At 39.3% G+C, this 25141-nt stretch overlaps 2 protein-coding genes and 1 long non-coding RNA gene across 3 annotated transcripts; 1 reads left to right on the top strand and 2 right to left on the bottom strand.

The window, feature by feature from the left end:
- The first annotated feature begins 316 nt into the window (after positions 1 to 316).
- Positions 317 to 14362, top strand: LOC112005609 (uncharacterized). The gene is made up of 4 exons (XR_010624880.1): positions 317 to 1250; positions 1381 to 1556; positions 12142 to 13152; positions 13275 to 14362. It is a non-coding gene; the product is annotated as an uncharacterized LOC112005609 (long non-coding RNA).
- A 1542-nt stretch (positions 14363 to 15904) lies between these two features.
- LOC112005598 (uncharacterized) lies at positions 15905 to 16498 on the bottom strand. The gene has a single exon (XM_024037892.1). It carries the CDS (start codon positions 16496 to 16498, stop codon positions 15905 to 15907), a length of 594 nt encoding a protein of 197 aa, XP_023893660.1.
- A 2258-nt stretch (positions 16499 to 18756) lies between these two features.
- Positions 18757 to 22049, bottom strand: LOC136063180 (pentatricopeptide repeat-containing protein At4g33170). Its single transcript, XM_065763176.1, has one exon. The coding sequence runs from the start codon at positions 21967 to 21969 to the stop codon at positions 18928 to 18930; it is 3042 nt and encodes a 1013-aa protein (XP_065619248.1). The 5' UTR covers positions 21970 to 22049; the 3' UTR covers positions 18757 to 18927.
- Between the last annotated feature and the right edge of the window lie 3092 nt (positions 22050 to 25141).

Here is a 25141-nt window from a genome sequence, read left to right as displayed (position 1 = left end):
CAGCTGTGGACGGCTCGGCCATAAGAAGGAAAGCTGCTACTATCAGGTAAAGCAAGTAACCACAGAGAAGGAGGTGCAATCAGCACCAAGGACCAACGAAACTAGAGAAGAGATTCAGTTCGATGTGAACTACGGTTCGTGGTTGGTTGTCACGAGGAAAAAATTAGTGAGTAGGATGGGACGTTCTAATGGGCAAACTAAATCAAACCAAACAAGTCAGTTCAAAGCTAAGGGTAATTTAGACCTTTCTCAAGAGCACTATCTAGAGGAAACGGGAAAAGATCTTGATAAATCACATCATAGTGATTCGGCAGACTCAAGCTCTGAAGCCACACATACCACTACAACCCAAATTCAGCAAAAGGACCTTGAGATGGTAAACGATTGTATGGTGAAAGATTGGAAGGAAGCTTCAGGCAGTGGATCTCAACAGGTGACGTGACAGTGTGAGGGAAATAAATTAAAAAATTTGCACAAGATTAAAGCCAAAGGAAGCAACGGTTTGGGGGTTAAAGGCACAAAAAATTTAAAGGGCCCGAGGAACTTAAAATGCCCAATATTCAGTTTTAGGATCAAAGGTGATCTTTCACAGCCATTAGAAGGTTAGGAAAGAGGTGAACAGGTTGAGAATGGAAGGAATGTGGAGTGCTCGAACCCTATTGCCAAGAACCGGCTGGGCTATATGGTACAGGAGGAGAGTGGTGGTGATTCCAAACGAGGTTATAGCACAAATTCGAACGGCACTGACAGAGACTCTGGGTTGGTTCAAGGAAGAGCTGGGGCAAGCATGAAAGCAACTATTCCCCATAACTCCAACAAGCATTAGAATTGGGGATTTGCCTTTGGACCACCAGGTGTGGAATCTCACGCCTAACCCTTGGTGGAAGTTCATCACGGACATTCCAGCGATTTCCTGGGAAGCAGCAGAGGAGTTGAACAAGCAACAATGGCCATCTATCGTGCCCCATTAGGACGAATCCAGATGGATAATACAAGAAAGGAAACTGGTGGATTTTTGGGGAATGGTTATGACTCACATAGGGAATCACCCAACCCTGAAATTGATCTAAATCATGACTCCAGTGCAGAGGTACGATGTACTCTTGTGTTGCAAGGAGGATATCCCGGGCATTCTGAAGTATATGATAGTATGGAAGCTAGAATGGACAGCTTCCAAAAGTCTTTTGAGAAGGATGGGATGAAGAATGGTGGAGTCGGCAACAACGAGTGCTAACCCACCTGAAATTGAGGTACCTTTAAGCCAATTCGTCAAAATGAATATTTAATTATGGAATTGTAGAAGTGCCTTGAATGCTGATTTCAAAAGAAAAATTTTTTAAATGACAATTAACCATCGCCCTTCAATTATGGTTGTTACAGAGACGAGGGTTGGAGGAGACAGAGCAAGCAAAATTATCGAAGGATTGCCTTTTGATGGGTACATTACTACAGATACCGTTGGCTATGCTGGGGGTCTGTGGATGCTTCGGAAGACGAAGGGTGTTGAAGTGTCTCATCTTTCAAGCACAGAACAGGAAATTCATGCTTCTATTAAGGTGCACTCTTCTAACCTAACCTGGCCTATTTCCGCAATTTATGCTAGTCCTAGGTTAGCTAAAAGACGAATTTTATGGAATAATCTTAGAACTGTAGCTCAACTCCATAGTCTACCTTGGTTGATACTGGGGGACTTTAATGAAGTTCTGTGCGGAGAAGATAAGTTTAGGGGAAACCAAGTGAATTTGAATAGAGCCCTTGAATTTAAGGATTGCCTTAATGAATGTTATATGCTAGATTTGGGCTTTGCGGGTCCTAAATACACTTGGACGAACCATAGGCCCATCACAAGCCTTATTTTGGAGAGAATTGATAGATGTTTTGTGAACCCGGGGTGGAGACTCCTTTACTCAGAAGCTATAGTTACCCATTTGCCTAGAACCTTTTCGGACCATTGCCCGATACTTGTGGAATTGTGTAAACCTAGTGCCAATAATTTTAATAAACCGTTTCATTTCCAAATGATGTGGCTTCTCCACCTGGATTTTAATAGAGTAGTGCAGCAAGCCTAGTTTGAGGATAGAGTATTACAAAAAGGCAGTTTCAGATTTTGTTGACAGAGTTAAAAATTGGAATGTGGAAGTGTTTGGCAACATTTTTACAAAGAAGGGAAGGGTATTAGTTAGACTGAATGGAACACAGAAAGCCATTGCTGAAAACCCTAATGATTTTCTATTAAATTTGAAAAATCAGCTTTTGTCAGAATATTTCCTTATCCTAATGCAAGAGGAAGAATTTTGGGCCCTTAAGTCCAGACTTAATGCAGCCACTTTTGGGGACTGCAACACGTCCTTTTTCCATGTCTCCACTATGGTGAGGCGACATAGAGACAAAATAAGGTGTATTAAGGATGCAGTTAGGAATTGGCTAACTGAGGAAATTGAGGTAAAGGAGCATATAAGGAGTGGTTTTAAAAACTTGTACACCATGGAGTTGAGGTGGTCCACTAAATCCTTGGATGTCTCTACTTTCTCTTGCTGCTACTTATCAGATAAAGATAGAGCTAGGATTGATTGTGATGTTACGAAGGAGGAAATTAGAGCAAATCTTTGGGCTCTCAAATCGTTCAAAGCCCCAAGTCCTGATGGTCTACATTCGGGATTCTACCAACATTTTTGGATGGAGGTTAAAAATTCTGTTTACGAGGAGATTAAAGGAATTTTTATGCATGGTATTGTGTCGAGTTATCTAAATGAGACATTGATATCCTTGATTCCAAAATTCCAAAACCCAGAATCATTAAGCCACTGTAGGCCCATCAGCTTATGCAACTCTATTTATAAAGTTATTTCGAAGATCATTGTGGCCCGAATTAGACCCCATCTCAGTAGCTTGATATCTCCTATGTAGACTGTTTTTGTGCCTAGCTGAAGAGGAACTGGTAATGTTATCATCGCCCAAGAACTCTTTCATACCTTGGACAAAAAAAAGAAGGGAAGAGTAGGCTACATGGCTATCAAGTTGGATTTAGAAAAAGCCTATGATAGGCTTGAATGAAGTTTTGTGCATAAAGTTTTAGAAGCTTTCCATTCCCACCAAAACTCATTAAGATCATAATAAGCTATATTACAACTACAAGCATATCCATTTTGGTCAATGGGGGTTCTTTACAATCTTTTGAGCCATCAAGGGATATTAGACAGGGAGGCCCCTTATTCCTGTACATTTTTGTATTATGCATGGAGTATTTAGGCCACATTATTGAGCAAAAGTGTGTAGATGGAGTTTGGACCCCTTTGAAGGCTTCCAAGGATAATTTAGGCTTTTCCTACCTTCTTTTTGTGGATGAAATCATATTGTTTGGAAAGGTTGAACCCGCTACCTGTGAAGCAATATTGGAAGTGCTTGGAAAATTTTGTGCTGAATCAGGCCAAAAAATCAGCTTGGAAAAGTCTCATGTTTATTTTTCTCCAAATGTTAATGAAAATTTAAAGGAGGAAGTCTATGACAAATTGGGCATTTGGGAAATGCATGATATTGGAAAGTACCTTGGGTTTCCGTTAAGGTACAGAGGGGCTGCCTGAAATCTATATAAGTTCACAGTGTAAAAGGTCATGAGTTAACTTGCAAGGTGGAAGGCAAAGTATTTATCCTTTGCCAGACGAACGGTTTTAATTAAGTTCGTGATGTTCGTCATTCCTAACTATGTGATGCAAGGGGTGGCACTACCAATCCATGTTTGTGATAAATTGGATAAAATTAACCGAGATTTTTTATGGGGCTCCATAAGTGAGAAAAGGAGGATGCACATGGTTGGGTGGGGCAAAATTATTAAGTCCAAGGAAGAAGGGGGTTTAGGAATGCAAGCGGTTAGGGTGAAAAATATAGCGCTACCCTCTAAATTAAATTAGAGAATGTACCATGAGCAAGATGCTTTATGGACCAAGGTGTTGCTTAAAAAGTATTGTTCCATTTCGAGAGAAAGATCGAGGGATCCAAAAAAACTCCCTTCTTCTCCTAATTGGAAAGCCATAAACTTGGGGTTTCCTATCTTCAAGAAAGATATTTGGTGGGGTATTGGAAATGGTCATGGAGTGAGAATTTGGTTGGATAGCTAGATTAATGGTGAGTCTCTTCGTGGCATGATTGAGGGACCTTTAAGGCAAGAGGATGCTGAGTTGACAGTGGCTGCCTTGTGCCGTGATTATGATTGAAAATGGGAACTCCTATCCTTTGATCTACCAAACTCAATTAAAAATAAAGTTAAAGCTATCCCACTTCAATTCTTTGGAAGTAGGAAAGATTCTATCATGTGGAAATATTCCAAAGATGGTGAATTCTCCACTAATTCAGCCTATCAATTAGCCAACCAGCCTGATTCAGCAAAAAATTCATTTTAAAGAGCAGTGGATTTGGAAATTGGATATGCTACCAAAGATAATAAGCTTTCTCTAGCTTTGTGTACATGGCAACATACCTGTGAAGAGTGTTCTGGCAGCTAGGGGTATAAATTGTGATAAGGTGTGTCCTTTGTGCAAACGGTATGAGAAAACTATTGTACATCTGCTGCGAGATTGTGAGGTTGCACATGATTTGTGGTGTAAGTTGGGATTTCCTCATCCTCACATTTGAGTACTGTTAGACACAACACACATATTCCTTGGTGCACGGTGTTTTTATATGCGATTTGGTGTTTGTGGAGAAATAGGAATAATGTGATGTTTGAAAATGGTATGCCAAATCCTAAGCTAGACAAATTCTACCTTGGTCAAGCTAGGGAATTCCACTTTTGTGTGAGTAAGATCAACCAAGTCTCCTCCAAAACTCTCATCCCTGTCAGATGGAATAAGCCATCAATTGGTTGGCACAAATTAAATACAGATGGTGCTTCTATTGGAAATTCGGGTAAGGTGGGCAATAGAGGAGTAATTAGGGACTGTCATGGTGTTTGGGTGAAGGGGTACTCAAGATCAATTGGGTATACCACTAGTGTGTTAGCTGAATGGTGGGCATTGTGGGATGGTCTAATCTTGGCCATTCAATTGGGCATAAACCAGGTAGAGGTTGAACTTGATGCTAAGGTAATTGTGGTGTTGCTCAATGGTGCTAAATATCCTAACTGGAGTTACTCTCCTTTGTTGAATGATTATAGGTCCCTCATAGCAAGACTAGTGCAGGTTCGAGTGGTGCATGTGTATAGAGAGGTGAATCAATGCGCTAACTTATTGGCTAAAAGGGTTGTTCTATGATGGAAAATTTTGCTGTTTTTTATGCTCCCTCCTCTGTTGATCTGAATATTTTGATTGATTCTGATAAAAATGGATTGTACTGTTATAGGCATGTTGCCAATACTTTGGCCTCTGTGGACAGTGTGTAATGTTTGTTGCTGTTTGTTAATATAATTTCCATCCTGTTAACCAAAAAAAAAAAAAAAAAGGCTTGGTATGTATGTGTGTGTGTGTGTGTGTGTGTGTGTTTTTTAGTGATGACTGTACAATAAAAGTATATATTTTATTTAAGGAGAGAGAAAAGGAAAGAAAAAAAGAAGAAAGAAGAAGAAGAGAGAAGGACAGAAGGTGTCAAAGAGGTGAGACCGCGGAAGAAAAAGAAAGAAAAAAAAAGATGTTAAAGCATGCAAAGGGTTTTAATTATGTTTGGTCATATCAAGTGAGTCTCATGATTTTCAACTTATTTACAAAAATATCACTCAACAATGTTACTTGAAAACTAATAATGATATGAATGAGTTCTCAAAATACATGTTGAAATCATCCTAATTTGAAAATTGTAAATCAAATGCCCGTAATAAAACATCATTACCAAACCCAGTTTTCAGCATTTAAACTTTGTTTGAAATATGCTACCATAGAAACTTCTGCAAGGGCAAGGCTTTCAGCAACAAAACCCGGATTAATAACTCAATGGGGTTCGATTAGCCAAAACAAAACTCAATGGGGTCCATTTCATTATCCTCCACATTGTCCACAATGGCATGCTTACCCAACACATCATTCACAAAATCATGTCTACAATTGCCATCATAAAGGAGGCCCCTCCCTGAATTGATGACTGTTCACAGTTTGTCTGTCCTAGGTCTTAGTTGACATGCACAAAAAACTAGGCGATGACAAAACTTCACCATAGGAAGAAGCAAAAAATCTTAACTTTCCAACAAAGCTATTACCATCAATAGTGCATGGACATAATTCTTGTTGCTCACTAAACTACCATCCACTGCCTGTAGAAGCAGGAAACTTTGAAGCTTCACCATCATCATGCAAGGACAAATCCACCAAAGAAAGGTTCCCAATACCTTGAGACTCATCTTCTCCCATGACCTTGAAGATGGGTAAAATATCATCGAAAGCTGGCAACACCAACATTGATGGGCCTCTTCATCAGGAATTTTTGAAACAGATGACTCTGATCTCTTTAGCAGTGCTTTTCCTAAAGTTCCCGAATTAGCAAGCCTTGTTGTGGCATCCGTAGTGCTGGTGCTTCCAGATGATGATCTTAGGGCAAAGAGAACAAACTCTGCTGCATTTGGATTTAAAGTTGTTACCTTGCTTAGGTTACTCAACTTTGTGGTGTTGGCTTAGGTTCCTTTCTTGGCAAAGCTCATTATTTACTCAAAATGAAAATGAATAAAACACTATAATATACATGCAAAAATGACATTGAAAGAAAAACTCAACTTTCAGCTAGCTTTAGCCAAACCCTTCCCAAAAAAATAAAATAAAATAAAATAAAAAAATACCATTCAAGTATACTAATTAGTCAAATTGACCGTCAAGAGACACCCACATTAATAAAATCCAGTGTTTGCCCAAAATAAACTCAAATACCATATCTCATATTCCATATATTGCTAAATCTGGATAGCACTCAGTATCAAAACTCTTTCTATGAACATTTCAAAAAAAATAATAATAGCGATAACTTTTTGATTTAATGATATTGTGGGAGGAACAAATCTTTCCCCAATCAAGTATTGTCCGCTTTGGGATGGGCAGGGTTGACCCGTGCTCCCACCCGCACGAATTGGTTCAACCCCACATCGAGGAGAGGCGTCTCCCACCCTTGCCTTATAAGCATTGAGCCTAAGGGAGGGTGTACCAAAGTAACTCGTTAGGGTGCAACCTCATAGTTGGAAGATTAGAATGAGTTGTAGACCCAAACATTTTGGGTTCGATGATCCCCACTAGAAAATCCCATATATTTCCTGATCCACAGTTCTAGCAGGTGGGGTCACGTATTTGTGTTTTACTCCCTAGGGGTGGATCCAAAGGGTTTTGCCTTGGTAAGGTTCCACTTCTAAGTAATCTAAGTACTTTAGGAAAGAATGAAACCAAATTTCATTAAAGGGTTAAAATTGACACAAAGAAATGCTTGAAACCCTATAAGTTATGAATTCATAAAATCAAAATTTCCCAACAGAAACAACAAAAGCGAGATAACACAAAAACCCACCATTATCATTAATGAGGTTGTTAAATTAAACTCTAACCACAACATTAAAAGGTGAATTCTTTACCACCAAATCTAATAAAATAACAAATATATTTTAAAATTAAAAAATGAAAAAAAGTAATTCAAACATTTATTTATGTATTATAGAAGTGACTTGAATCAAATTCATTACCACGTATTTTGTACGCCTTTTATTATAAAACTAATCAATTGCCCGTGCAATACACGGATAATGTTGTAATGTTTTATGTAAAATGATTTTGAAGAATGTTGTACATATATTATAGAATAATTGTTATAGAACTGTGTTAGTATTGAGTTCATAATAAGAAACAACAATTATAAATTGCACACATATATCCATTATAATTATTCAGTTCAAGTAATTAGATATTTAAAAAAAAAATGTTGGAAAGAAGTAATTTTAGTGATGGTATTAACTTGACATGTAATTTACTAATTTTAGAATAGATCAACTAAATATGTAAATTACAACATGCTTGAGGTTGGTGCAATAAAGTGTGTAATCTCTAGGATGGTTAGCTACCGTAGTTGGCACACATTCAAGCATGCACACATATATTGAGACAAACATATATGTTTATGAAATGTTCAAATGATACTATTAGCTTACTGTGGCAAGAAACACATTTTCTATAAACTACAAACAACACGTACTTTCAGGTCTAGCAACACATGAAACACCCCAACAAATTGGAAACTTTATGTAAATGCAGCATCAAGGTAAGGAGTAGCATCTTTGATGTGCCCTGACATCTAAAAACAAAGGTGAATAAAGAATATTAGAATAGATCAACTAAATGTTGGACAGAAATAATCACATGTCAAATTAATACCGTTATTAAATTCAAAGCAATTGTAATATTAAAATCTACTCATCAGTGCCTTTTAAACAAACCAGAAAATTGAAAGCAGAAAGGCATTCAAATACAGGCATATTAAGAAATAAGAAAGTACTTTTTAGCTAGACAAAAACTATGTCAGTGACAGTGATCAATAGACTCTCATTACACTCGTGCTTATGCCTCCAATAATGTGCCCAGTAAGGATATCAAATTAGACACACATATAGAGGGATGAGGGCATCATCACTTTGGGCTAAAATTTGTTAAGTTATAACTTGTAAGGCATCATCATATTTCACAACCTTCACCAAATTCTTTTTAGCCTTCATTAGTTCAACTTTGTGGTGTCCTCAACTTGAAGCATAGAAATTCCTTTAGATATCTTATTATTGGTCCTTGTCACAAAAGACTAAAAGACTAAGCCCTGTAGCCTAAATGTCTCCTCTACTTTCCAAAATAAATAACATATGGACACTATAGAGGGACATCACAAACCTCTTACATATGCAAGTTAAATTTAAATCAGACTACATACATTCTAACTCTAATCAAGCAACTCAGTGGCAGAAATAAAATTAAAGAGTGATATGTTTTACAAAAATATTTTATATAGACAATTCAAAGAACTATATTAAGAACCTAAGACCAAGAACTTAATTTCTACAAAATAAAATAGCTTCCACCTAATGTGATAGATAACATGGGTTGACGGATTGCAAATGGATTTTCATATTGGTTATTTCTAAGACAATCGGGAAAAAACATTAAAATCGGGGAAGGGGGAAAGGCCTTACCAAGTTGAGTCTTAGCTTTTCTTGCCCATGCTCTTACTTTCACATAAACATTAAAATAGGGGAAAATCTTTAATAGAAGTACATTACAAAAAAAAAAATCTAAAATAAATTGATACAGAATTGGAGGAAGAAAACCGCATGCTAATTTATTGGTCGTATATATTATAGGAAGAAGATGTATACATGCCCAAGTATTAGACCTGCAAAATGGACAGTTTACAAATTTAGATTCTAGAAAAAGAAGAAAACACCCGTGTATTTTATCAAACAATTTTCATGCATGTAACAAAAAGTTTCGTTAGTTAAGTCCACTCCAGCAATAATTTTTTTGAGAAAAGGGGGGTGGTTGGCAGAGAGACACAAAATAATCAAACCTTGAATTAGAAGGCCAAATCAAGGTGACCAAATCATGCTCCAATTGGGTTAGGTAGAGGTAGGGAAAAATAGTTCTAAGAAGGAGACAGAACATTCCAAGCTGAATGGCATTGAAGGAGGAATAAAGCACCTAAGTGAAATTTATAATTGGCTGAAAGGATGAGCATTGAAGCCCAAAAGATTGAAATCTCTTAAGCTTCCACATTTATCACTTCAAGTAATCACTGAATCTGGACTGAAAACCATTGTTTTCAAAGAAGCTGAGGAGTGTGTCTCTACTCTCTACTATCTACAATTTAGTCAGACACAATCTTTGCTTCCATCTACACGTGGGGAGGCTTGGGCTTTTTGAATAATCTCTAATGCAATAAGTGGGGTTGGGCTTTTACAAACCTTATGGGTTGCCCATTTTCATTGTTTTCAAAGAAGCTAAAGAGTGTGTCTCTACTCTCTACAATGTAGTCAGTCACAATCTTTGCTTCCATCTACATGTGGGGAGGCTTGGACTTTTCAAATAATCTGTAATGTAATAAGTGGGGTTGGGCTTTTACAAACCTTATGGGTAGCCCATTTTTTTGGAGAAAAGTGAAAAGAACTTAAATAAAAGAAGTTAATGCAAAGGCTAAACACAAGATTAAATTGTCACATGATAGGACCTTATACTCTCCCGGTAAGTATGCTAAAAGACATGAAGAAGAGAGAAATGTGTGGTGTAAGGACCAGATTTGAACTTGTTGCCCACTGTGTGGATGGATTCAAGCCCAAAAAGCCTGAAACAATAAATTTGTACAAGGTGGATTGGAGAACACTGAGCTTTAGTTAATCAAACATACGTTGGAATAAATTCAGATGATTAGAGAATGAAAAGAAATAGGATTGTATTAAAGGAAAATTGTTCTTGGCAGAGTCTGAGGTGCACTATTTTTGAATATTATTCTCAAATTGAGTTACAAGTTTGATTTCTGGATTCTACAGTGTTTATTCTTCTCATTTTTGATCCCCCTCCCTTATTGCTTCCTCTTCCTTTTATATCATCCTCCCCTTTCATTCCCACTTCACACGTGCATGCTAGATAGTTCTTGTGGATACTTGTCCCATCATTCCTTTCCATTATCTTGATGTAGTAGCTGTAAAGCTGTAACCTACTGTTCAGGTATCACCTTTACATTAATGCAGCCAGGGTGTTAGCTGTAGTGTATTTAATGCGAAGGTAGCAACTTTCCTTCTTAGATATTTCAGAGCATTGCCCTGTTCATCACTCTTTCAATGCCTATCAACACCGATGAAACTTCTTAGAACTTCATTCCGAGTGACTAACAAACTTTTTTGGTCATTGGCATTGGTTATCCGAGGACAAATTTATCCTCGGCCTATCCCTTGAGCCATTATGGTCAAAGCTAACCTTTGTTTACTAATACAACATTCACTAAATAAGATTCTTCATCCTCAGACAACCCCTTGTCCTCGGATTGGGTCACAGACTCGTAATATAAGCAAACGATGGGCTCCCAAGCCCAATATCCCTACAATAGCCCCTCGAGATTCTTCTTTCTGAATCATTGGGAAGAAAGGAGGATTTCGATGTCATTAGACTTGATCTGTGTCTGTCTCGTTCCATCTCTACAAATAAATACACCTTTTTAACTGCTCAAGACAAGCTCTTGTCGTTTCGGCTTACGAAATGCGCTCCTCATTTAATTTTTACGGCATCATGTCCCCCACATTCTACGATGTGATCCAAATCTAACGATTGAGAACCCTGTTGGGACCTGGGCGGGAACATTCCCGCTCTGTAGCTCATTTTTTTATATAAATATCAATCAACTCAAACACTCCCTTCACTTTAGTAATCATTTAACTCTGGGCGGGAACTTTGAACTTTCTCACTTGTCCGAGGACCCATTTTTCACTCTTGTAAGTCTTCACAAATCTCTATTCTTTACTTTTCCATACATTTTTTTTTGTTCTTCATACTTTTTCTCTCCTCAGCTCTATTCCTTTTCTCTCAGCCACTTTAGGGCTTTTCAAACCATTCTAGAATAGGTAGATTTAAGTGTCTAGTAGATTCCGATGAGGCAATGGTGAGTTTTAGGACTTAATATAGAATTCCCCTCAACGTTAACCATTGATATTGTGAAGAGGGAGAGTGGTTCGAGTGGAGGCAAGAAGGCGAGGTAGTGATTCCTATGATCGCCTTCATAGAAGGCGGCATGAGAATCCTAATAGGGACGGTTATGAGGGACTACCTTAGGTTCTACTGCTTAGCACCCACTCAATGTGTTCCTAACGTATTTAGGATATTAGGGTGTGTGGATGCCCTAAATGAGAAAATGGGGTTACAGTTAACCCACCACGACGTTAATTGGGTGTACAATCTCCACCATTTAAAGGGGAAAGGGTATTACCTGAAGATGAAGCAGCCCGAAATTAGGCTCATACAGTGCCTTCCTGAGTCTAGTGAAGGGCTGAATAAGGACTTTTTTATTGTGTCAGGGGAATGGCATGATGGCCTTCCCTGCCCAACGCAAGAGGGGCAACCAGGTGTGGTTCTAGAAATAGGAAAAATTACTTACTCTTTTTACCTTATTTTGATTTGTACTATTTCACTTTTAATGATCCGTATCTCATGACTTTTGCAGATATCCGTGCCACCGAGCCAAATTTTAGTTTGGTTAACAGGAAGGGCTTAAACAAAATTCTCCAAGCCGAGGTGTTTGTAAATGAAGACGACGGTCAACTTTGAGTGGCTCACTTGATCCTCGGAATCACTCCTATGTCTCGTGCTTTCCAAGCGCCTAAGTGTGTAATAAAAGCCCACGACCCACGCCTGCGTCGCATCAGTGTTGTTGTGGAAGGATTTCTCCTTCCTGAGGGCATTCCAAACCCAGAGGGTACCCTCATCACTTAACCTATTCCTCTTCCCTGTCCAACACCGGAGGGTGTTCAAGGTACAACTGATATACTTGAAGGCATACCAAAAGTAGGGGCTTCATCATCATAACAAGCTACCGGTGTCGCAACCTCATCTCGCACCACCCATTCAAAAGAGGAAGAGGTGGTAGAAGTGAACGATTTTAAGGACGAATTTGAAGTCTTCAACCAAGTTGTCGTCGGAGAATTCTTTTCCTGACCTCGACCCACACTCCTCACCCATAATTGACGAGATGGGCATTCAGCACAAACTTAAATCCAGCTTGCTAGATTTAATAAAGTCCCAACCTGGGAAGGATGCGCCTGGGAAATCAACCCGTGCCAAGCCTCCCACTCCCTCATTTGCTCTGCTTTCTCCCCAACCGGCTGATCTGAAGAGGAAAAGAGAGTAAAAGGGAAAGGAGGTGATGAAGGCTGGACAAACCCATCCTCCTCGTGAGGATGAAGTTCAAAGGGTTTCTAAACAAGCCAAGATAGGGTAGAGAGGTGGTGAAAGGAGGAACGACCCTCTTCTTGAGCCCGCAGCCTGGCTTCCGGCCCAAATGTTAGATGGGGCCCCCTTACTAGATAATCCCTCCATAAGAGATTTTCGAGGTGGAAAGGCCGGCTATGTGGCCGACGCGGTGGAGCAAGCCCTATTGCTCCCTGGAGACATGGCCGAGCTGTGGTCCATAAGGAAACATGAGGTCTTCCTCTGCCAGAAAAGATACTTGGCTATGGTATGACTCTACTTGACCTTTTTCTTCTTTTTTTTTTACTTGACTTATTATTTATATTATGTGTGTGTGTATATATATATGTTTTTTTTTTTTTTAACTCCCTCATTTTTTTTCTTTGGCAGGCTGTTCAAGCCTTCTTCCGAGCTGAAGAGACAATTCTTGCCACCGGTAGATGAAAGAGGATAAGGGAAGACGTGTGGACGCCTTTCAAGTGGTCGAGAGGAGCCTTCAGGAGATGAAGAAGACGCTGCAACAAGAGGAGAGTGAAAGAAAATATGCAGCAGTTGCCCTTGAAAATGTAGAGAAACAGGCCGAAAGTCAAAGGCTGTTGTTGCAGAGTGTTGAAGACCAACTGGCTACCTCCAAGACTTAAATTTCCGCATTGAAAAAGAAACTGGTTTAAGTACCCTTGCATTCTGGGGTCTCTGGCTTCCAGCTTTCCTCGGACTTGGCCAATGACCAATCTTGAATCAGAGACCAACTCTACTGTCTTTCCACCCATTTTTTTGTACCATGATCATCCCTTCCAGCAGAGCTTCATATTCAGCTTCATTGTTTGTAGCTAAGAAGCCCAATCTTAAAGATTTTTTAATCATGATGCTCTTTGGAGATATCAAGACTAGCTCCACACCAGATTCCTTATGATTCGCTGCACCATCAACATAGACTTTCCAGGATGCAAGTTCTTGTACGGAAATCATTCCAATCAATTTTTCATCCATGTTTTACTCTTCTGTCTTTTCTTCTTCTGGGAATTCAGCAACCAGGTCGGCAAGAACCTGGCCTTTGATAGAGATGTGTGGCATGTACTTGATGTCAAAGGCTCCTAAAATCATGCCTCACTTTGCAATTATCCCTGTGTAATCCACACTCCGTAGTAGAGATTTAAGTAGGAGCTAAGTTAGGACGACAACTGTGTGTGACTGAAAATAGTGGGGAAGCTTACGTGTAGCATGCACCACTGCCAAAATGACACTTTCTAGTGGTAAATAACGAACCTCGGCCTCATGTAATGACTTGGTCACATAGTAAACTAGCCACTGAACACCGTTATCAACACGTATTAGCACCAAGCTCACCGCGTGGGAAGCTATTGCATTGTAGGCCAACAAAATTTCATCTACTTCAGGTCTGGACATTATGGGAGGCTGAGACAAATACTCTTTCAACTGTTGGAAAGCTATGGCACACACTTCGATCCATTCAAATGCCGTCCACTTATTCAACAATTGAAAGAAAAGTCTACACCTGTCAGCTGACTGCGAGATGAATCGGTTTAGAACAGCAGTCATCCCTGTAAGCCTCTGAACTTCCTTGGGATTCCGAGGTGGTTGTAGGTTGTTAATTGTCTTAATTTGGTCAAGGTTGATTTCAATTCCACGGTGAGTAACCATGTAACCCAAGAATTTTCCTGATCCGACGCCAAATGAACACTTGGAAGCATTAAGCCGTAGCTTGTGCTTCCTTAAGGTATCAAAAGTATTTTCGAGATCATTAATGTGGTCGGACTTTACTTTTCTCTTAACCACCATATCATCAATGTAGATTTCCATGTTTTTTCCTAATTGAGGTTCAAGCATCCTGGTCATCATTCTTGATAGGTAGCTCCTGTATTTTTTAAACCGAAGGGCATCACCTTGTAATGGTAATTCCCTATAGGGGTGACAAAAGTTGTTTTTTCTTGGTCGTCCAAAGCTAAAGGTATTTGATGATACCCTTAGAAGTCATCCAGAAAGCTCATCCGAGGATGGCCAACAGTTGCGTCTACCAACTGGTTAATTTGAGGCATAGGGAAGGGGTCCTTTGGGCAGGCTTTACTCAAGTCCGTGAAATCTACACATACGCGCCACTTTCCATTCTTCTTTTTTACCACCACTGTGTTAGCCAACCATTCGGGATTAAAAAAAACCTCTTTAATAGCCCCATCTCGTTTAAGTTTCATCACCTCGTCCTTGACAGCATCAGAATGTTCTTTGGACAAACGCCGAGGAGGTTACTTCTTTAGGGTAGCAGCTGGATTGACATTCAATTGGTGGCAAATGAAGTTCGGGTCTACCCCTGGAGCTTCATAGGCATCCCAGGCGAATACATCAATATTCTTCTTAAGAAATTCTACTAACTCTTCTTTTTCCTAAGGGCGTAACTAAATTCCAACCTGAAAAAACTTCTTTGGATCATTACTTATGATAAATTTCTCTAAATTTTCACATTTGGTATCCTCAAATAGTCCCTCATCAGGTAAGACTGTAGACTTTGACTGCTATAAACCTTCATTTACTGAGGTCGAGGACTCAACTACTGACTGATGTGAGATTACGGATTGGTCCCCTATTAGTTCCTCAATTCGATCTCCTGACGGATACTTTACTTTTTGATGCAAAGTTGAAGAAACAGCCCCCAGAGAGTGGAGCCAAGTCCTGGCCATAATGGCCGTATTGGGGGAGTATGCGTCCACCACTATGAAGTCCACATCCACTACCTCTGAGCTTGCCTACACAGATAACCTGATCTGGCCCTTTGGGATAACCACCTTCCCATCAAAACTCACCAAAGGGGAATCATAGGTGGTTAGATCCTTGGGTTTCAGGTGCAGCCCTTTATATAAATCAGGGTACATGATTTCCGTTTAGCTGCCCTGGTTTATCATCACCCTTTTCACATCATACCCACATATTCTAAGAGTTACCACCAAAACATCATCATGCAGCTGGATGGTCCCTTCCTTGTCTTCATCCGAGAAACTCAATGCCGGTCAAATTTCTATTCTGGCCCTCTTCGGCCTAAAGCTTGTATCCTCGGCTGACAACTGAGTTACAAACATCACCTTAGAGGGCCATGAACCAATCTTCCCAGGTGCAACAAAGATGACATTGATTGTGCCTATTGGGGGTCTTGAAGAAGCATTCCTTTGAGTCCCAAACCTCGACTGATCACCCTGCCCGTTGGGGCGATACAGGAGATGCTGTAATTTCCCTTCCTTGACCAATTGCTCCAGATGGCTCCACAATGTCCTGTAGTCCCCGATGGTATGTCTTCGCTCTTGGTGGTACTGATAATGAAGGCTCCGGTTGCGTCTCAAGGGATCTTCACTCATCTTCAGCCATTTAAAATATGGCTCATTTTTTATTTTCTCTAAAACTTGATGCACTGGCTTCCTAAACATAGTGTTTACAACATGAGGAGCTACAAGTGAAAATTGCCCAGCAAAATCTCTTCGGGGTCTGTTATTGTTGTAACGGTTTGACCTGAAATCCCTCCTCTCTTGAGGGATAACCTTGCCCTTGTCCTTGCCCCTATCTTGCTGCTGGTCCTCCTCAACCCTTTTGTATTTGTCAATCTGGTTCATGAGTTGATGTATATTGGTAACAGGTTTCCCAGTCTAAGACTTCCTTAAGCCATGCTTGACAGGTAGGCCGAACTTAAAAGTGCTAATGGCAACGTCGTAAAAATCACCATCTATCTCGTTGAACATCTTCCAGTATCTGTCTGAATACGTTTCAGGGTCTCTCCATCTCTCATGGATAAAGACAACAAAGAAGCTAAAGGTCGAGGAGCCCTTCTACACATGACGAACTGGGATCCAAATGCTTGAGTAAGCTCCTTGAAAGAATCAATGGAGCCTGTCCTCAAACTATCAAACCACCTCATTGCTACCGGCCCCAAACTAGAGGGGAATACTTTGCACATCAAAGGCTCATTCTTGGAATGTACGACCATCCTTTAATTAAAATGACTAACATGCTCCACAGGGTCTATTCTTCCATTGTACATGGTGAATGTGGGTTGGGAAAATCGCTGAAGGAGTCTCCCTCTTTCAATCTAGAGTGTGAAAGGTGACCTTGCAATCTAGTTCAGTGCTCTACTCATAACATCGTTTCCTAGGCCGTCCAAGGACGATTTTTTATCTCTACGTTCATGATGATAGTCTTCATCATATGAGAAAGTCTCGCTAGGGGGAGTTCTCGATCTGCGCCTATAGCTAACATCCTTCTCACCATTAGAAGAGAAGTTAGGATCAGGTGAGGCTCACCTTCGTCGTTCATGGCGTAAGCTTCTCCTTAGGTGATCAATTTCCTTTTGCATGTTCCTAGCATTCTCTTCCTGAGAGACATGGCTTTTACCCCTAGCTTGGCTTCTACTGGCACGGGTAGTATGTACACTTCCCTCCCGATCTCTTTACCATTCAAGATCACGGAAGTGATCATGACACTGAGACCCCATAGACTCTGCTTGATATGGACCTGAACCTACCATTGTTGAAAGTTTGAGTCACTGAAAACACCAGTATTTTCCACAGATGGCGCTAATTGTAAGGACCAGATTTGAAGTTGTTGCCCACTGCGTGGATGGATTCAAGCCCAAAAAGCCCGAAACAATAAATTTGTATAGAATGGATTGGAGAACACTGGCCTTTAGTTAATCAAACATACGTTGGAATAAATTCTGATGATTAGAGAATAAAAAGAAATAGGATTGTATTGAAGGAAAATAGTTCTCGACAGAATCCGAGGTGCACTATTCTTGTATATTGTTCTCAAATTGAGTTACAAGTTTGATTTCTAGATTCTACAATGTTTATCCTTCTCATTTTCGATCCCCCTCCCTTGTTGCTTCCTCTTCCTTTTATATCATCCTCCCCTTTTATTCCCACTTCACACGTGCATGCTAGATAATTCTTGTGGATACTTGTCCCATCATTCCTTTCCATAAGTCTTGATGTAGTAGCTGTAAGACTGTAACCTACTGTTCAGGTACATTAATGCGGTCAAGGTGTTAGCTGCAGTGCATTTAATGCGGAGGTAGCAGCTTTCCTCCTTAGATATTTCAAGGCATTGCCCTGTTCATCACTCTTTCAATGCCTATCAACACCGATGAAACTTCTTAGAACTTCATTCCGAGTGACTAACAAACTTTTTTGGACATCGGCGTTGGTTATCCGAGGACAAATTTATCCTCAGCCAATCCCTTGAGCCATTATGGTCAAAGCTAATATTTCTTAACTAATACAGCCTTCACTAAATAAGATTCCTCATCCTCGGACAACCCCTAGTCCTCGAATTGGGTCACAGACTCGAAATCTGAGCAAACGATGGGCTCCTAGGCCCAATATCCCTCTATGTGGTATAAGTTTAGACAATTAATGAGAGATTAATGAGATAACGGTTAAAAAAAAAAAGTTAATGTCAACTTTTTAGTAACAATAAAAATAACTTAATAAAAAGAGGTAAAAAAAATAAAAAATAAAAAAACTAAATGTAAAATTAAAGCGTCATATGACAGGACTTCATATAGAGGTCTTATATATATATATATATATATTTTTATTTATATTTTGATTGATTCATTTGTAACTGTATAAAAATTGATACAATGCATATTGTAATTAAAGAGAGATAATTAAATTTTAGTTAATATGCACGATGATTTGCCAAATAAAAACCACTTAAAAAACCCCTTTATTGGCTATCAAAATAAGTAAGATGTGCAGGAATCAAATTCATAGCATGCTTTTTTTCCCTTTAAACTTTGTTCCTGATCATGTAGTACAGAGTGCATGTGTACTATGTGCATCTTACTCAAGAAATAAATGGGCCAATAGTGGAATGATAAAAATGTTGCAATAATTTGTAATTATCACAGAATTCTAACAACAACATCTTCTCTGCATTTAACACAAAGTAAGAACAAATAAAGGTACTTTTGGTTGTATGGATGTTAACAAAAAAGGTTGGAAGTGGGGGAAAGAGAGACAAAAACAGAAAGATCAATTTCACATCACCAATAATCTCCACAAGAGCATATTCCATCACTGAAACGATGGAACCGATTAGCATCTCTCAACACAATTTCTCGTTGAGAAACCTTTGAGATATATTTGATTGCATTATGGCAGTCTCCACAAACTCTAAGGTTTTTAATCACCCGAATTGTAGAGGATGGGGGAGTACTTATGAGTCCATAACCTACAGCTAACTTCTCACTATGGTAATAAAGAGCACGCTCTTTCTCCTCTTCTTCCACATCAAGCAGCATAAAGTCCGTATCAGGGACGTATCCTTCTTCTCTTATCGTTTTTATCAAGTCCTCCACCTTATCATATATCAAATCAGTTTGTGGATGGGATCTATCACCCACCACAAACAAATGCACCTTGTTTTTGACATCTATCCAGCTGAACCCTGGATCCTTCTTTACTTTTTTCCTTTCCATCATTTTTCTAGCAACAGTTACATCATCCCATTGGTTGGCAGCAGCGTAGATATTGGACAAAAGAACATAAGCAGATGAATCTGATGGCTCCAATGCCAAGAGCTGGGTTGCGACCCGTTTTCCAGCTTCTGCGTCCCCTTGAACCCTACAAGCACCTAGCAGGGCTCTATACATGGAAGCAGAAGCTTCAAAGGGCATCGATCCTATTAGCTTTTCTGCTTCTTGAACACGACCCACACGGCCAAGGGCATCAACTAGACAAGAGTAGTGCTCAATCTCAGGTTTAACACCATACTTTTTGCTCATTGAATCAAAATACTCATAAGCTTCAGAAATTAAACCAGAATGGCTACATGCGGAAAGTACCCCAATAAAAGTAACTTTATCAGGCTCAATACCATTAGATTCCATAGATTTAAAAAGCTTAAGGGCTTCTTTGGCATTTCCATATTGAGCTAACCCTATCAACATTGCATTCCACAAGGCAATGTTACTCACTTTCATCCTCTGGAATAAAAGGTACGCATCTCCTATGTTCCCACACTTAGCATACATGTCAATAAGTGAAGTCCCAACAAAAGGATCCAAAGCATAATCCAACTTTATCACATTTGCTTGAATTTGTCTCCCTTGTTCCAATGCTGTTAGACAAGAGCTGGCTTTGACAAGTGTAGCAAAGGTATATTCATCAGGCTGGACTCCTGTGAGTCTCATCTGATGATATATAGAAAGAGCTTTGTTGTCATCTCCATTTTCCACACATCCTGAGATCATAGTTGTCCATGCAACCTCATCAGGCATAGGGATTTGGGTGAAAACCATGTGTGCGCTTTCCATGTCTCCACATTTGATATACATATCAAGAATACCACTGCTGGCACATAAATCTAGGTCAAATCCTGTTTTTATTACATAAGTATGAATTTGCTTCCCTTGTTCTAACCCAACCAAGCAACCTGAGGCTTTAGCTGCAGTTGCCAAAGTAATCTGATCTGCCCTCTCTCCACTTTCATGTATCAGACTCAAGAGGTTCAATGCTTTCTGATTGTCATTACTCATTATGTACCCAAACATCATTGCATTCCAAGATGCCAAATCAAATTCAACTTCGTCTTCAAAAAGAAACTCTGCCTCCTCCATATTTCCAGTCCTAGAATATACATCAATAAGGGCTGTCGAAACAAAACTGTCAGCAATTATTCCGGTTTTTATTGCATGAACATGAATCTGTTTGGAGAGATACAGGCCTTCTTTAAAAGAGGAGCAAGCCCTTAAAAAACTTGCAATTGTAAATTGATCTGGTCTTAGGCCATCACGTAACAAATCTATAAATAGGTTCACTGATTCCTCTTCTAAACTACTCTGTGCACAACTAGATATCATTGAGTTCCATGAAATTAAATCCATTTCTTTCATGGAATTGAACACTTTTTGTGCAAAATAAAGAGAACCTGCCTTTGAATACATGTTGATAAGACTATTTGCTATGGTAACAACAGAATCAAAACCCGACTTCACAGCAACACCATGAACCTGCTTCCCCATCTCCAGGTCGTTTACACCTGCAATTGCAGAGAGAATAACAACCAATGTCACAGTATCGTATTCTACTTTTGATCTAATCATATTTACAAAGCACTGGACAGCAGCCCAATTTTCACTGGCTTGGAGATAATCAGACAATTTCTTGTTCCACATAAATACATCTGAGTTTTCAGGATTCACAAACAATTTCATCGCATAGGCTTTAACCTGCTCGGCAAGCCTGTTCCCTTCATCAGAACCAACGTTGTTAATCCCATTAAGAACACAATGCACACTGACATCATCAGGATGCAACTCACTCCGATGGAAAGATGAAAAGAGATGGAGTGCATCTTTATATAAACCCACTTCCACATAAGCCTTGAGCATTACATTCCACAACACAACATCCCTCTCTTGCATGCCATCAAACAAAACACGGGCCTCCCTAATCCGCCCAAACTTAGCATATATATTCACAAGAGCCCCGGATACAAACACGTCCCATCCCAACCCAATCTTAATGGCATACCCATGAACAGCCTCGGAAGCCCATACATACCCAGAGAGCAAGCAGAGCTTTAGAACCGGCGCCAAAGTGAATCGACTAGTTAAAACTATAGACTCACGAAGAAGGCGAAACAGCTGAAAACCCTCTTGAACATTCTCGACCTCAGAGTCCGCGGAGTGTGCGTAGCCAGCTAGAATGGAGTTCCAGGTTACAAGGTTTCTGTCAGGGGTTTTATCAAACAGTTGGCGTGCAGATGAAAGTGACCCACATCTTGTATACAGTGTAAGGAGATTGTTGGTCAAAAAAAGATCTGGGTTTTGGCCGGAGATGATAATACGTGCATGCGCAGACTTGCCAAGCAGCAAGTCGGTTTTGGAAATGGCGACACGGAGGATGGAAAACCATTGAGAAGAAGAAGATAATGCAAAATGGGAAGGGTGAGAGACGAGGTCGGAGAGAGAGGAGAAGCAGAAGTGAAGGAGGAGAAAGTGAGGGAATGGGGTTTTGGCAAATGGGAAAATGGAAATGGAAGTGGCTCTGAGTCTGAGTCTGAGGTTGGCTTGCAACTGCATTTCCTGCTTGCATTGTTGGCTCTGAGTCTGAGTCTGAGTACTCGTTTAAAAATACATGCAAAGAATTTTCTTTTTGAGAAGTTAACAAATGTTCTAAATAGTTAACAAATGTTTTAATTGCCTTGTTTAGAAAATATTTAAAAAAAAAAGGGGATAATTACAATTTACCCACCTGTGGTTTGACTCGATTTCTATGTGCCTACCTGTGGTTCAAAGTTTGACACTTTGCCCACCTGAGGTTAGGTCCGTTTAGTCTCCGTAACCCACCTCTGTTAAAAAAAAGGGTAAATAAGTTTTTTTCCACCCATTTTATGTCTCTCTCCTCCCAAAACAAGAAAAAAAAAAAAAAAAAAAAAAAAACAAGATTAAAATATGTTATTTGTTTCTCATAATTCACAATCACGAAGAATATTCACAAACATAAAGAACAAGCCCAGAAAACTAATACTCAGAAAACTAATACAAATCAAATGAAGCAAAACCATGAGAGAGAGAGTTCTTTGTCTTCTTCCTTACACTAATTTTTTGTGCCTGAACTAATAAATTTATTAAAATCAAAGTATAACACAGTTTACAACATGACAACAGGGAGGATCAACAATTTCCAGCACTTAATTTCTAAATTTTTGATTTTCAACATCTAAGATCTCACTCACGCAACAAACCCAAACAACAAACCCACCAGAAAAAATCACAACATCATGAACAACAACCCCGAACAGTATACCAACTATACCAAACAACAAAGTGGCCTCGGCGATTCACAACAATACCCAGCAGATCCGGTGATTCACAACAGTATACCAAACAAACCCACCAGAAAAATCACAACATCATGAACAACAACCCAGAACAGTATACCAACTATACCAAACAACAAAGTGGCCTCGGCGATTCACAACAATACCCAGCAGATCCGGTGATTCACAACAGTATACCAAACAACAAAGTGAAAATTTCAACTATACCAAACAACCCGGTGATTTGGTGGATACCGATATGCCAGAACCCATTGAATACTAAGGAAGAAGATACTAAACAACAACCCAGAACCCATTGAATCACCGGATCTGCCACCAGATTGATCAACAATTTCCTACATCGAGCCCATGACTTTCAATGCTGAGCTTCGTTTTGTGAGAATTTGAAGGAGGTGGCCTCGGCGGCAATGTACTCTTCAATTTGGCCACCATAGCTGGCGATGGCTTGGATTCGGAGGGGATGGAGGTCGACTTCCAAGAGGGGCGTGACTTGGCGGAGTTAGGGCTCGGCAACGACGCTGGATCGGTGGACTTCGCCTCCCTCAAGATCACGTTTCTAAACCAAATCCATACCCATGATGGATCAGCTGCCTCCAGACACACCCCTTGTCCTCCTCTGTCAGTTCACCGCCCTTGCCATGGTAGATCAGCTATGGCCCGTGGGTTTGTGGTGTGATAGCGGCCCTAGGTTGGTGGTTTTATTTTGATCATCGGTGTGGGGTGGAGCTCAGCTATGGGTCTGGATCGTCGAAGATGGAGGAGATCAGAAAAGCGTAGAGAGAAAGAGAGATTGAAGGATTGGAGAGAGAGAGTACTAAAGGATTTTATATATATATATATATATATTTTGCTAACCTTTTAGCAACTTTTATTTTATATAATTTCAAAAACTCTAATAAGGATTATAGAATAAAGGTTATGTATTTAATTATTTATGCCTTGAAATTTAAGGAATTCGTTGGATTTGGATTCGGAATAGTTTCAGTCACATAAGCCTAAAACTATTTAATTCTAGGAGAAAAATGAGTGTTTGATCTGTTTTGAGTTTTGTTTTTGATAAAAAATGTGTTAGAGTAACGTCTGCACTGAAGGTGGGTTACGGAGGAGTAACGGACCTAACCTCAGGTGGGCAAAGTGTCAAACTTTGAACCACAGGTAGGCACATAGAAATCGGGTCAAACCACAGGTGGGCAAATTGCAATTATCCCTAAAAAAAATTATGAAAAAAATTATCTAATTTTTTTGACATATTTTTTATATTTTTCATAAAAGCAATATTAAAATTTTTGCTAAAATAATTATTAACAAATGAGAAATGATATGTCTACAACATTTCTACAACATTTTTACAACAAATTCTAAGTGGCAGGTTGTTATTGGTTGTTATTGTTGGGGGCAAAAAAGTGATCTTAGTGTTGGCTTCAAATTTGAATCAATAACAACTAACTACCTGTGATTTGTTGTAAAAATGTTGTAGACGTAGCATCTCTCTTAACAAATATCATAAGTGTGGAGCCAGCTATATAAGGTGGTATTGGTAAGTTTGTAGGGAATGGGCCTGCGGCCCAATGGCCCAATCCGAGGACAGCAATCCGTCCGAGGATGATTTAATAAGGGCATGATACGAATAATATAAGAAGAAGAGCCGAGGATTGCAAATGAAAATCCAAAATGTGTCCGAGGAGAAGATTCACCTCAGAACAATAGTCCGAGGTGGGTGTAACTATCTGATTACCCTAGATAGTCCATAAGATTGTATTGTAATTGAGAAACGGATATGGGATAGTGGAGGCAACAAATATCTTCTGACGCTGCTACCTCTACATTAAATGCTTCCTATCTAACTCTCTGGCCGCATTAATGTGTAGGTGATGCATGAACAGTGATCAAGCAGCCTTATTATGGCTGGTTGAAGATTCTAGAGAGTGGGAGATGGGACAGAAAGGAGTTCCCAGGATAGAACCTACACGTATACGGCGAAAGTAAGAGGAGGAACGTAGTATATAACATGAAAAGAAATGACATTGTAGGAGAACACAAAAAATGAACCAGAGAAGGAGAGACTTTTCCTATCAAGTAGAACTAGTTCTTTCACCCACTCTCTAAAAATTTATTGTTTGGGCTTGTTGGACCGTTTTTCCCTTTCATTTTAGGAGGCTTTTCCAAATTGAGTCCCTACAATAAGGGTGTTCGTTAACTTGACCTCTTTTTTTTTTTTTTTTTTTAGACCAACATTTGTTTTTCTAAATATTACTAAAATGAAATATCTCTCTTAGTTAAAATAAAATAAGATAAGATTATATATCTACCCACTACAATTAAAACAAATAAATTATTTAAAAAAAAAAAAAAAAAAAAAAAAAAAAAAAAAAAAAAAAAAAAAAAAAAAAAAAAAAAAAAAAAAAAAAAAA

The sequence above is a fragment of the Quercus suber genome, unplaced genomic scaffold (assembly GCF_002906115.3).
Source record: "Quercus suber isolate HL8 unplaced genomic scaffold, Cork oak 2.0 scaffold_495, whole genome shotgun sequence".
Taxonomy (NCBI): Eukaryota; Viridiplantae; Streptophyta; class Magnoliopsida; order Fagales; family Fagaceae; genus Quercus; species Quercus suber.
Note: the sequence above shows the minus strand (reverse complement) of the source record. Positions and strands in the feature narration are given on the sequence as shown.